Source organism: Polypterus senegalus, chromosome 12 (assembly GCF_016835505.1).
Source record: "Polypterus senegalus isolate Bchr_013 chromosome 12, ASM1683550v1, whole genome shotgun sequence".
Taxonomy (NCBI): Eukaryota; Metazoa; Chordata; class Cladistia; order Polypteriformes; family Polypteridae; genus Polypterus; species Polypterus senegalus.
In genome coordinates, this window is record NC_053165.1 from 49,536,692 (window position 1) to 49,550,316 (window position 13,625).

Below are 13,625 nucleotides of genomic sequence, written 5' to 3' on the forward strand. Positions count from 1 at the left end.
ACATAATCCAGCAGCAGTATACTGATACAAAGAAACAATATTAAATTAATATAAAATGAAATATAAAATGTATACAACAGTAGATGAAATAATAGGCATCAAATAAAAGAAAAATACATCTGAAGTGCAAACAATAGAAGATATTAAAAAGTAAAGATCTGTAAGACCACTTATATTAACATGCAGGGCTAAATAAGTGCAATATTGTAAGGTAGATTTAAAACAAGAGCAGTAAGCATGATATACAAAGGCTTTGTGTTCCATAATGAGGGACAATGGCACTGAAGGCTCAGCCACCAAACGTATGATGCCTACCTGTACATAGCAGCTAAAAGCCTACAGTCTTCAGCAAAATGCAGACACCTTAAAAGATGAAGTTGGAGAACACTAATAGAATAATGTGGAACCATATTAATTAAAGATCTGTACATAATTAACAGTGTCTTGTACAGTAAGTGATGTGTAAGCTAACAAGAAGACAGTGCAGGTTTGATGATTTGAATAACATGTTACCAAAATTTAGCATATCTAAGAACCCAGGCAGAAGAGATTTTCACATTCTTCTGTTTAGACGGCAATGACTGAAATACGTTAAATTAAGTGAGTGTACTATACAGGTTACAAACAATAACACTAAAGATTAGGTATTCAGCATCCTTTTAGGACAGAAAACACACATTGAAGCAAAAATGTTTTAACTGAAGTAATATAAATTGTAATTAAAAGAACATTGATGTATCAAATGAGGTAGATAAATTTTAAACATAGGTACATTTTTCTTTTGGGTTTATGTTCTTGTGGGTATGCTCAAATTACTACTACTCATTTTTGACACACACATAAATATTATAGACATGAGCAGAAACGTATACTTCCTGCCTTGCGCCGTTTGTTGGCTGGGATTGGCTCCAGCAGACCCCCGTGATCCTGTAGTTAGGATATAGCGGGTTGGATAACTGAAGGATGGATGAATTAAAAGATACAATTAGAAGACAAAATGTCTGCTATCAATTAATCTACCATGGTTAAGAAAGGTAATTATTAGCTTTTTCCGACCTGATAGTGTTGGCATCTGTTCATTTAACTTATTAAAGTGTTAGTTTTAATATTGCATTTTTAAATAACAAATACTGTATAACAAAGTTTTATCAATATGCAGTAAAAATATCATAATGAAGTTGAAACTGTACACATTCTGTCCATTTTCAGGTGATGTGTGTATATGAGTGTGTGCATGCACTGAAGAATTTTTCAAATGATTTTAATCAAATCTGTTATTTTTAGCGGCATCCTGAAATACTACATCCCTCTTGACTCTAAATCGGTTTAATGGGGTCTTGTGTTGTACAGTATGCACATCCTAGTTTTTGTTTTTCGGAATATAATCTTAACATTTGCCTTTTTGTGAGAAGAGTTTTAAGTTAAAAGTGTTGCGAAGTAAAAGATTTCACGTTTAATTCTTCCATCTTTTTCTAACCTGGTGTCATGGTTATCAAGGAAAGATTCTGCACTGTGACTTTGATTTTCAAAGAAATGTTTCAAAAGAAAGTGGTTTGGAATAACAATATTCGGCTTTGTTCGAGAACAGAAGTTAATTTAATTGAATATTTTTCTGTGTTTAAAAATCATTAAATAGCTTCTCTTTATGTGTTATTAATGTTCTTTTGATATTTTGTGCTTCATATGTGCTGGTAAGGTTATAAGAGACTTAGAAATGTCTTAACCAACTTAGTATAGCATGATCTTTACTGTACATTGATCTCAGAATTTTTTCTCCAAGATCTTATGTATGTGTATGTTCATAAGACTGACATAGTAAAGTAATCCAGAAATCACCTTTTTCTCCATTAAAAAAAAAAAAAGAGTACACGAACATTTCGGAACAAGTTTGGGCCGCTAGATAGGACACTGCTCCATCTGAATGCGTATTCTTACATACAGTCGTGTTCACACATGCAGGAGAGTTTAGAATTAACAACTTAAAACATGAATCCCATGTTTTGATAGACCTAATTTGTTAATGCATATTGTTTCATTTGGTTATGAATAGCTTTGCCTGTATAATATTATCATTTCCTTATTTTATTTTACATTTTCTGTTTCAGCACTGGGATGTATTCAAAACAATCACAGAGGTCTTTATTTTGGTGCCTGCTTTAGTAGGACTGAAGGGTAATCTTGAAATGACACTGGCTTCACGGCTATCAACTGCGGTATGGGCTCCACAGTTTTTGTGATTACTGCTAAACTGTTCTTATGTTAAGTGCTTCAGTTTAATATACCACACAGTTCCTGATAATGTGTTTGGTACAATATTCATTTTTGCTTCATTTACCACAAGTGGAAATTCTGCTAGCACGTGCGACTGCAGAAATAATCCCAGGGCTGTTCACAAGTTCATTATAATACTAAATACTTTTCATTAAAGGTTATGATCATATAGTTGAAGACACTTGTTTGGGATTGTTTAGTGAGCAAATGATAAGGTTCAGATCTGTAATTGTGTGACAATTCACACATTTTAATATTCCTTAGTCAACATTTACATTCTGCTGTCTACTTCCTTTATTAGCACCCATAAACAAATCATCATCATGCTTTGGACTGCTAAATAAAGCCCTGTGTGCTTGCTAACTTAAAAAATGGATCAAAAATATAAATGAAAAAATTATTTAATCATGACGTTCATCTTACCAATTTAAGGTTTTAAAAACAATTTAAATGGAAGCAGGAAAAGTATTACAGCTGTGGATGGCAATATTATTCTGAATATTCTCCTTTCTATTTAAAATGTTTTTGTTTTCAGGCTAATACTGGACAGATGGATGATGCCAAAGAGCAATGGAGAATGGTTTCCTGTAATCTTGCACTTATTCAGGTGAATACAGTATAGTGTTGATTCCAGTAATTTCCCAGTTTTATGAACACTACAAATGATTTTAAGAATACGTTTGCAGCAGAAGTGTCATACAGACATGTGAACAGCAGTGCTGCTTTGCAACTCCGGCTTGATGACTTTCTTTGGGAGTCTGTATTTTTTCTATATCTCTAATGTACATCGGTCCAGTTCTGGTTCCTGCTTTCCACCGAATTTTGCTGATGTACAGTGGTCTCTCACTAATTGTGACCCTGAATTGGTTTGAGTGAGTTAAAAGAATACTCCACACAAAAACTATATTTTTATATGTTACTTACACCATGCAGTTTGAAGTGATGGCTGAGAAAAAATGTTAATCTAATGTTTTACTGATAATGATAAAATGGACATCTACAGAGACTTATCATTGGACTACAACAACGACCATATCACATAATTAATATATGAAGTCATCTAGCAATATGCTTACAAATTGGGATTTGTACATTTTTTGGTTAAAATACTATTAAATAAATACTTCTGAAAATCAAACCAGTACACACAGAGGAAACAATGTTCACATGGAGATGTGCTTTTGAATTGTAGACATGACTCTTGACCAATGAATGAGAGAAAGAGGTGGGTCTGTAATTCAAAGGCTTGATCCTGTATATATATATATATATATATATATATATATATATATATATATATATATATATATATATATATATATATATATATATATATATATATATATATATATATATATATATATATATATATATATATATATATATTTGGGTTGAGTATTCCTTTAAGAAAAATTAGTGGATGGAAACAAAATGAGCAAAACTATCTGAGAATGCAAAGATTGATTTTTCATTTGGATGTTGATGCCTTAATTGTACTGCTTAAAACAAAAACAAAAAAAATACAAATTTTGTTTGATTAATAGTTTAAATGTTTAATTTGGGAAACAGGACATTGTGCAGTAGAACAGTTATTTTACAAACTGTAATATTTATAGATTTCCTTTAAAATTGCTTTTTAAACCACAGAGAATTTTATATGTCAAATAAACAGAATAAAGTATGTTTACGATTTACCTTTGACTGCTCTTAGCTAAAGTTTCTGTATTTTATATTTTCCTCAAAGTTACAATGGTATGTTACCTACTTGTAATCTGTGAATATTTAAACAAAGACCGCTTTCTTTGCTAAAATACGGCTTTAGCAATAAATAAATAGATCAAACAAGCTGAGCGTAGGCTTAACCTGAGCCTTCAGCTTTAAGTCTTCTTTGAGTAGACTGGAGTCTGAATTAGGGGAAATGAAGGCTTGTTGATTTTACCTTTCTAACCTTCTGGGGCTTGAATATTTCTTGTGTTTCATTCTGGCATTTTGCATCATTGGCTTTTATCATATATGTTTTTTAGCTTAAGTTTGAGCTTTACTAAACAAAAGATGAAAAACATATTAATATATCAATGTAATGCATGTATTTTCAAGATTATGTAAAATACCTTTAAAATAGTGGAAATTCAAAAAAAATACTCAGCAAATTACTAACAAAATGATTTTAATCTACTATAGAAAAGCTCCCCTAAAGGCAGTGCTAAGTGAAAACCTAATGAATGAAAACTGATTAATTTTGCTGTATTGATAATTTTAACATTGCTAACATAGTGATTAGGATGAATTCTGCTGTATCAACTTTTGTTTATTATTTATTTATTATTATTGAGAATTAAAAAAAAAATGTGTCAGGTTCACAAGTAACTGTCTTTGTTCAAGACTGAAGTTGAATTCCTAGTGTGTCAGAGTAGGACATGCCCTTTAGTAAAGGGACGCACATTGTTGCACATCTCGGCATAATTGTTAGAGCTGCTGTTTTTTAATATTATATAAATGAGTATCCACATCATGTTTGTAAAATTGTGTTGGATAGAGCAATGGTTGAAATTAATAATGGTGAAAAGTAAATATTTTTGTCATTAATTTACAGGTACAAGCCACAGTAGTGGGGTTTCTGGCAGCAGTAGCTGCTATAATTCTGGGATCTATATCAAAAGGACACATTGACCTGGACCAAGCTGCTGTACTTTGTGCTAGTAGTATCAGCACCGCCTTCATAGCTGCACTTTCACTAGGTAATGTATAATTTCAAAGGAGAGGCAGTAGTATTGAACATTTTTGAAATAGAATAATTCACAGAAAGCTGTAGAACAGGAAAACTGCAGAAAATATTGACTTGTTCATGCAGTTTCAGAAATATGAGTAATGGGTTATTCATTATAATGCATCCCTCAACAATACAAGAGAATGAAGACACTTATATTATTTCCAGCCTTGCAACAATTACCCCATATACATAATGTGTGCAATAGACTTCTGAACTGTTATGCAATTATATAATGCCGTCATGCAAAACATGAATGGACAGTCCATATTATTTGAGTACACAGTCATGCACAAATGTTTTTAAATAACACATCGAAACAAAGACATTTTTTTCTTTCTTTGTAATTTCACCATTGTAATTATTTTGAAGAACTACATTAGGCCCTTAAGTAGTGGTTCTTATTCAAGACTGACGTTTAGTTCATTTGGGTTGTTCGAGTATGAAATGCCCTTTAGTACAGGGAAGCTTGTGGTCAGCTCAGCTCAGCTTGTCTGATCTTCTCTGCGTTGTGTTTTTTTTTTTTGGTGAAGATCAAACTTTGTTTGATTTATATTCAGTACCTTAGCATTTTATTAGCCTTTTTAATTGTGTTTGTGCATTTCCTAGTTGATGAGACTACAGTATGAAGGTAAATCGTTTAACCTTTTCAGAGATTATTTACAAGTAAGGCCAGGCAATTAAATACATTTCCTTTGCTTATATGTAGTAGTTGTCATTTTTCTGTATTAAAATGTAGTTCTCTAGTGTTTGCCCTGTTTTGAACATTGCTCTAGACTATTTAAATTACATTTGCTGCTTCTTTAGTGTTTACTGTTTCTTCAGTTTTGGTGTCATCAGGAAGTTCCACAGGTTCACGGCCTAAAATGTGTGTGTGTATTATATTAACATTCAGAACTTTGGGATCACATACAATATGTCATATTTTTCGTATAAATTGATACTTTTTTATTAAGATACCATTAAACTGGTTTAAAATACAGCCAAGATATTACTAATATTACAAATGCTAATTACTAATTAGTCATGTTCAAAAGCTTATTGGTTAAGAGAGGAATCTTTGTCATTATTTTAGCACAGCTGAAACCAGTTATTTTGTTCAATAAAGCAAGTAAAGTACCTTTCCTTGGGTTGTAATGTAGTGGCTTTTCTAATGTTCAATTCTGGGTTTTGTTTAGCAAATAATAAAAAATAACTCTAACCCTAGCCCTAATTTGTGAATTTCCCCTTGGGATTAATAAAGTATCTATCTATCTATCTATCTATTATGTATACTTGCTACTCGTGGTGGCAACATGTTATATGTTGGTTGGACAAGAAAGTAAGGACTTCCCTGACCTGTGTACACAACAGTAAACCTGAAGTTGAACTTGAAACCTGTTCCCTTTTAAAACAGAGCGCAACAACAGTTTAGCAATGTCAGAATCATTTTACCACTTGTCTGGAGGCGGTCAACGTGAATTTTTATTTGCTAAGTGATTTTAAATATCTGCACAATGTCCCATTATTCAGTCAGTTTATTTATAAGCTCCTTAACTGTAAGCAAATATGCAAGACATTTACAGTACCCATTCAGCATATTTAACTTGAACACCCTTGTAATTAAAGAAACAAATGGAGATCAACTCTTTGGCTGCCAGTCAAAAAATGAACATTTCCATATTCTTGAGTGTTTGAAAGTTGTAATATTTAATATCTGCTAAAGTACAGCGACTGATTTAGTTTAGGACCTAAAATGACTATTTTTCATGCATTACACATTAATGTGATATATTTATGTAAAGAATGGTATTTTTAAAATGTGCAATCATTATCTGCTTGTTGATAACTCTCCTTTTTGTTGTTGCATTCTGAACCATGCAAATAGAATTGCTCTAGGTGTTAGTATCTGAAATTTGCCTGTGTTACACTGTCTAACATTTCTGAGAGTTGCCATTCAGAGTTGCAGAAGTTCTTATGGTATAACTTCAACCCTTACTACGTCTCATCTTCATTCCAGTTCCAACTTGCTAAACTCAAAATATGCAGACACTGCACATTTTTATTGTGAAGACTGATGGTCATTCTTGAAACTCATGATTCACCAACTTCCAATGGGCAGTGAGGTGTTAGAGTTTGAGTATTTAAAGGCAAATTGATACAAGCTGGCTGTCACAGGGTAAAGCCGAGGGCACAGCAGTTGACAAGAGAGCCTGACCCTCTTCAAAATGAATGAGCCCAGAGAGGAAATGCCAGAAGTGGCAGCACAAGAGCTTGAAAGAAATATATGGGACTTCACTGGCTCTCTAACCGAGCAGACATCTAGAGGCTGCGTTGAGGACTAGGCCCTTTAAAAGGCAGCTAAAAGCTCAGGGTTGCACAGATACCAAGAGCAAACAGATCAACCAGGAACAGATCCAGAGCCTTCTTCCTACCTTATAAGTGATTCCAAGTCTTTTCCAGAAGTGATATAGATAAAGCAGCTTTATGATTAGGACACAGAAAGAACACAGTGGATTTTGAAGTTGATAGAAGAGTTTCTGAAGAAAGTCCAACTGACAGAAAGAAGAAAGGCAGGCAAAGGTACAGACATAATGCCATGAAAGAGATAACAGGAAAAATATTGAGTTCTTGAGTGTATTTTTATAGTGGATAAGTGAATCAGCAGTGAAGTGTGCAACGCCACTGGATAAACAGAGGATCAAAACCCATTAAGGGAGATAAGGAAAATTAATATACCGTTTATTTGATGCTTATTGTTTGCTCCCTATATTCAACTCTCAGTTTTTTTATTTCAATTAATAAAGGAGACGTTTTACTCTTTTGCATATTACATTTTTTTTCTGGGTGTGGAGGACTGCTACAAAAGCCTTCTCTTCTAGACTTTTTACCACATCACTAGAGCACTACCGTGGCACCTTATTGTCAGACCTTAACTGAGAATTTAGAGTGGGTATGAGAGAATGTTTGGGCACTAAACACTGTTAAAGTGTACTTGTTTTCATGATGATGCCATGATACACTGTCTGGGCACGTGGAGCATTCAGCTAATTGCATCAGTGATGTGTTTGCTGTTAATTCAAAGATCCACTGTTCAGTACGTCAGTATCGAAAGGGACAGCCAATACCTAATAAAGTTTTTACTGATTAGTTGCATTACAACAATTCCAGATTAGTGCCGATTTTTAACTTTTTACCTAAAATGTTGATGCTTTTCACATCCGTCAGGAACATTTAATAAAGTTCAAATAGACTAATATTATATTATTATGAAAAACATGGGGCTAGTCTGATGTTGCCTAGGTTGTTACAGAGATTACTAGTAAAGGATCACAAGAGTTCACTAAACTTTTACTTTGTTTAGTGATTACAGTTTAAGTACTAGCCTTTGTCTAGAGCTTTTCCTTATTTTGCCACAAAGTTCACATACTATTTTAAATACGTATGCATGGCCTTCTTGACGCTTATTTTATTCCTCTCTTAACTTACATAGTGATATCTATTTTTATTGTTTTAATATTAAAAAATTGTTTAAAATTACACTGTGCATCTAAACAGAGTACAGTGAATGCATGGACTAAATTGAGCCAGTGGCTTATGACAGTTTCTTTTAATAGCATGCTCAGGTTGGTACTTCTTGCCATTATGGATTATTAACATACGATTATTATTTAGTAATACTGTACGTATAAAATAATAAATGAGAAAATGATTTGCATGCTTTTGTTCTTTACATATAGTGCCTGGTGAGTTAATGGAAAATAAGCTGTTTTCTGCTTCTTTTCCCAGGTCTGGTTATGATTGGGGTCATTATTGGATCAAGAAAAGTAGGAATAAATCCTGACAATGTTGCAACTCCCATTGCAGCCAGTCTTGGAGACCTTATAACTCTTTCACTCCTGGCTGCAATTAGCAATACACTTTTCAGCTATAAAGGTACAGTAAAAAGAAAGAATACACAGTACAGATTCCAAAATCCTTTGTTGTAGATACTTTTTTGACATCTATACATATTACATATTTAGTAACTTGGGTTGTTTCTGCCGATTTGTAGGTATCTCCTACCTTTCTCCCATGGTATGTGCAGTGTTCATCGCTATGATACCACTTTGGGTTGTGATTGCAAAAAGAAGTCCTCAGATAAGGGAGGTGCTAAAATCTGGATGGCAGCCTGTGATTGTTGCCATGTCTATAAGCAGGTAAAAGGATTAGGGCAGTATTGTTAGATTTTAACACTTGTTATGTAATATTCAGCTGGTTATATTTCAAATTAAGCCAATCATAAAATTGAATGTGCACGTTCGTACAAAAGTTTAAAATGTTAAAACTTACAGCGCATTGCATAACAATTTACTGTAAAATAGTTGAATAAAATCTGTCTACATTTCATTGTATGAACTTTTTAAAATTTTGTTTTTTTTAAATTCATGTACAGTATTGGAGGCCTCATCTTGGATAAAACTGTATCTGATCCTGATTTTGAAGGGATGGCTGTCTTCACACCAGTAATCAATGGTATGTTGGCTCACTCTTCTGCTGTTTTTTTTTTTTTGATATAGTTCATCTTCAGTCAGGTGAACATAAAATCAGAAGCAGATTGTGACAATTGCAAAGTTCTATTAGTTGAGTCTAATACTTTGAGTTGTTCAGTAGCATGATAAAAGGGCACAGGTGGAAAAAATATATAATAGGTGATAAAATGTATAATTATTGAGGCAATTTTAGTTATTGCAGTAGACATTTTTGCTGACTTATCAAAGCAAGAATAAATATATATTATAATAAAAAATCTTGGGAAGAAAGAGGAGACGTGACTTTTTCAGAGAGACACTTTCAAGTTCCGCAAGACAAGACTTTGTGCCAAGAGATTTAACCAAGCCCAGGGCTGGAAATAAAAGACAAAGAGTAGATGACAAAGCAGAATGTCGTAAAGAATTCAAAAACGTTGGTGTGATACACATGCAGAGCAGGTTAGAGATAATGGAAGTACAAAAATTCGAAAGTATCAAAAAAAATGATAGTAAAGATCACATTAGTACAAATAAACGGAAATTATTACTCGGTTAAATAATGGAACAGTGAAAAGAGAATATATTGACTTTAAGTCGGAGACTTGTATATCGTCTAAATCGTGTTGCCATCAAGGAAAAGTAGTGTTTCATCCCAATGAAGAGGCGTATCTGTGAGAATTAAAAGATTTGTTGTTTGGTGAAAGTAAAATCCCACGTGAGAAACTTTCAAGCCTCACAAGACAAGACTTTATGCAAAGAGATTTGGAAAAGTCCTGCCTACATCTAAAACATTTAACACCATGCACATGGTTCAATCTCATTTCTGTGAATGCTATTGTCAGACACAGTTCATGTAGAGAGAAAGAAACGATATTCACTCATAGGCAGTTATACGTTGTGTTGTCACGATATAATTCCTAACACAGAATCAAAATTCAATGCGATATTGACATAAAGGTAAAAGCAAAAAGAGATTGAATATATGGACATAGGTGATATGACAGAAGTATGTAGATATTGTTTGGCTTTAAAAACTTTAAGTCAGAGACTCTTAGATTGTCTAATTCGTGTTGCCATCAAGGAAAAGTAGTGTTTCTTTCCAATGAAGAGGCCTATCTGCAAGAATTAAAAGTTTTGTTGTTTGGTGAAAGTGAAATCCACATACGTGAGCGGCAGAGAGTTACTGGCGCATAGTGCAGGCAGGGGGGTTGGTGAGCAAAGCCCCCTAGTAATTAATATATCAATCTTCTAAGAATTCATATTATGAGTTACATGCCAGAGTTTTAGGCATAAAAAGTTTATATTCCAAATTTGGTACTTCTATAGCCAGAAGTATTTTAATTTTGTTTATTTACTATCCCCATCCCCAGCCCTCCACTATGTGCTTATCTGCTGTTGCAAAAGATTTGAAGTCAGTGGCCATCTATATTTTACAGAATGTGTGCCTCAGTAGGGCTGTTTCTGTTTCACAGTTACTGAAGTTACTGAGAGACCTAAATGCTGAACTGTAATAATTTTTAGGTGTTCTCTCCTCATTTATATTTTTATCTGGCATACCTTTCATTAACTAAGTATAAAAATAATACACATCAAATTTTAAAAATAAATTACAAAAAGTGTAGGTTATAGTTTAATTAAAAAAAAAGAAACTGCTTGTAGATCAAGCATACAGAAGAGCCTGATTTGCCACCTTTATAGAACCAGCAAAAATATAACACATTTGTTTTAGATATGATGTGTCAAGCCAGCAGCCTCCAAAAGACACATGTTGGTTGAAGTAGCTAAGCATGCTTTCCAGATATTGAAAATGCTGTTCAAAGTGGCAGTTTTAAAGCCATTATGATAATAAAAGGAAACTCATAAATATGATGGTTATTTCTCCAATATGTTTAATGAGAAAGGAAACAAGCTTTTGTTTGCTATGATGAATGCTTAATGGTTTTAAAGCAGCAAATCAAGGATCTTAAGTTCAAGAAATGGAACAGGTTTCAGAGCAAAACATTACTTTTTGAGGTTGGAGAAGGCTTTAGAATGTGTTGTTAGTATCTGTTGATCAAAATGCAGAGCAGTACAGTAGAAAAACCTGCGCAAACAATTAAAAAATGCTGAACATTGAAGTGATGTGCAAAACACATGCATAATACAAAAGTACTGCAGCATGGTGTGTCTGAAGTAACATGAAGCAGAAATTAGTGTGAGATCAACAAGAAAAAGACTGTTCTTCTACAATAGAATGTTAGCATTTGCCTTTTTTTTATACAGATTTCAAATTATATTAATGTTTGTTTTCATAGCCATAAAATCTATGATGGGAATTGCTTCGAGTGAAGCTGATCTTTACAATTAAAATTAGTCTTTTGCAGTAATACTGCACCTAATTTTTAAGAAAGTAAGACTTGGAAGCACTTTTTTTCTTAAGTGTATTATTGAGACTAGCGATTATCGAACCCTGCAGAGTTTGTTTCGCCACGAGTTCTGCAAAATCACGGAAATATTCTGGGACCTTACCAAACTCTATGAAATACATTGAAGTCAATGGGAAAGGAGGAACTGAAATAGTTTTGAATGACATGTAATGATGCTGTTGTGGTGTCTTGCAACTATGTTGGAATGATTACTATAGCCACAAATGTGATCCAAGCTGTGCCGTAGCAGTAATAACCAATGTGCTACCATGTCTCAAACAGAAAAAGTCACAAACAGAATGATAACCACAAACACAATACAACAAATGCCCACAATCTAGCCTATAAGTAAAAGAAAGATATACTGCATGTATATACACCATTGTGCTCACAGAGAGGTGTTCGTGAAGAAAGTAGAAATGCTTCGTAAACAGTAATAAATCTTTCGTTATTATTATTATTATTTTACAGGATCACATGTGTTTTCTTTCTCAGAGACGGGTTAGGGTTCCTTTAAGACACATGGCAAATTATGCATTCAAATTAGCCATGCTGCGCTGTGCTTCAGCACACAGGGATCAGTGGTAGTACTCATAATATTCTTATAATGGTCAGTTAACGTACCCATCAAATGAAAAAACTGCAAGTTTTTTTGTTTTTTTTTTTCTTTATAAAAAATTCAGGGTGGAAGGCTGGAGTACTGATCAGGCGGTGACATCGCGCATGCCAGAATCAACTCTGCAACAATCTTACAGTATGCATGCATGAAACTTTTATGCATGGTTGCTACAGCTCTGTGATGTCACATTGGTCTCGCAAAGCATCATGTGGTGTTGGGGAAAAAGAAGTTTGTCTAAGCCTGCCTCACATGAATTCCCAGGAAAATATTTGGCAAACAAGCACATTCACTGCAGAAAATACTTTGATGAATGTTGCCAATAAACAATAATTGAGATATTTGACTACCAGCTTAAAAAAATATTGAATGATCAATGTGATATGGGCTAATATTTCTGAGTTTATTTTCTACCAGCTTGATACAACTACTTACTGATCAGTATTATCGTTTAATTTAGCCATTGACAGCTTTTTTAACCAAAATTGAAAAGGAAATTTTAAATTTTGTTAACTTTAATGAAATGTGACATTTTGTCTTTGGAATATTGCAGAAAAGTACAGAAAATATGGGTTTAAAATAAAAGCAATTCGCAAGTGGTTATATATTTAAAACGTAAAGGCAGTACGTTAATAATAGTAATGATCTTTAGTATGTAAATAAATAGTGGTATCATAAAAAAGGGAAGGAAAAATTAGAATAAAATTAACAAAGGAAGGGTAAAACATAATAATACAGAACAAAAGTAAAAATATATTAGCCATAAACTGTAATTGCAGCCATGGCAGCCACAGACATGTGTATAATTACAGTAAATGAGATTTATATGACACAATTTATATTACTTATAATAATCATTGAACATTTTCACTTTAGAAAAGCTCCTTCTCACATTTTGTTTTTGACAGATTACTATTCAATGTTTATTTCTATATGAACATTTAATTGTTTTCTAGTGGAAGAGGTCAGCTGCCTACAAGCATGAAAAAACTTTATTAAAGAAAATTAAGTAGGGGTGGCAAACAGAAAAATACACACTTAAAAATAATTGAAAAGGCAGCAATGAGAATGTAGTG

At 33.2% G+C, this 13,625-nt stretch overlaps 1 protein-coding gene across 6 annotated transcripts in view; it reads left to right on the top strand.

The window, feature by feature from the left end:
• The window catches only part of LOC120540393 (solute carrier family 41 member 1), a 56,585-nt gene that overhangs the window by 27,054 nt on the left and 15,906 nt on the right, over window positions 1-13,625 (top strand). For all 6 annotated transcript variants that reach the window (XM_039771114.1, XM_039771115.1, XM_039771117.1 and 3 more), the window contains 6 exons: window positions 2,106-2,213; window positions 2,807-2,878; window positions 4,865-5,009; window positions 8,807-8,953; window positions 9,072-9,216; window positions 9,453-9,532. In XM_039771114.1, coding sequence (XP_039627048.1) covers window positions 2,106-2,213; window positions 2,807-2,878; window positions 4,865-5,009; window positions 8,807-8,953; window positions 9,072-9,216; window positions 9,453-9,532 — 697 coding nt within the window. The remainder of the gene's footprint in view (window positions 1-2,105; window positions 2,214-2,806; window positions 2,879-4,864; window positions 5,010-8,806; window positions 8,954-9,071; window positions 9,217-9,452; window positions 9,533-13,625) is intronic.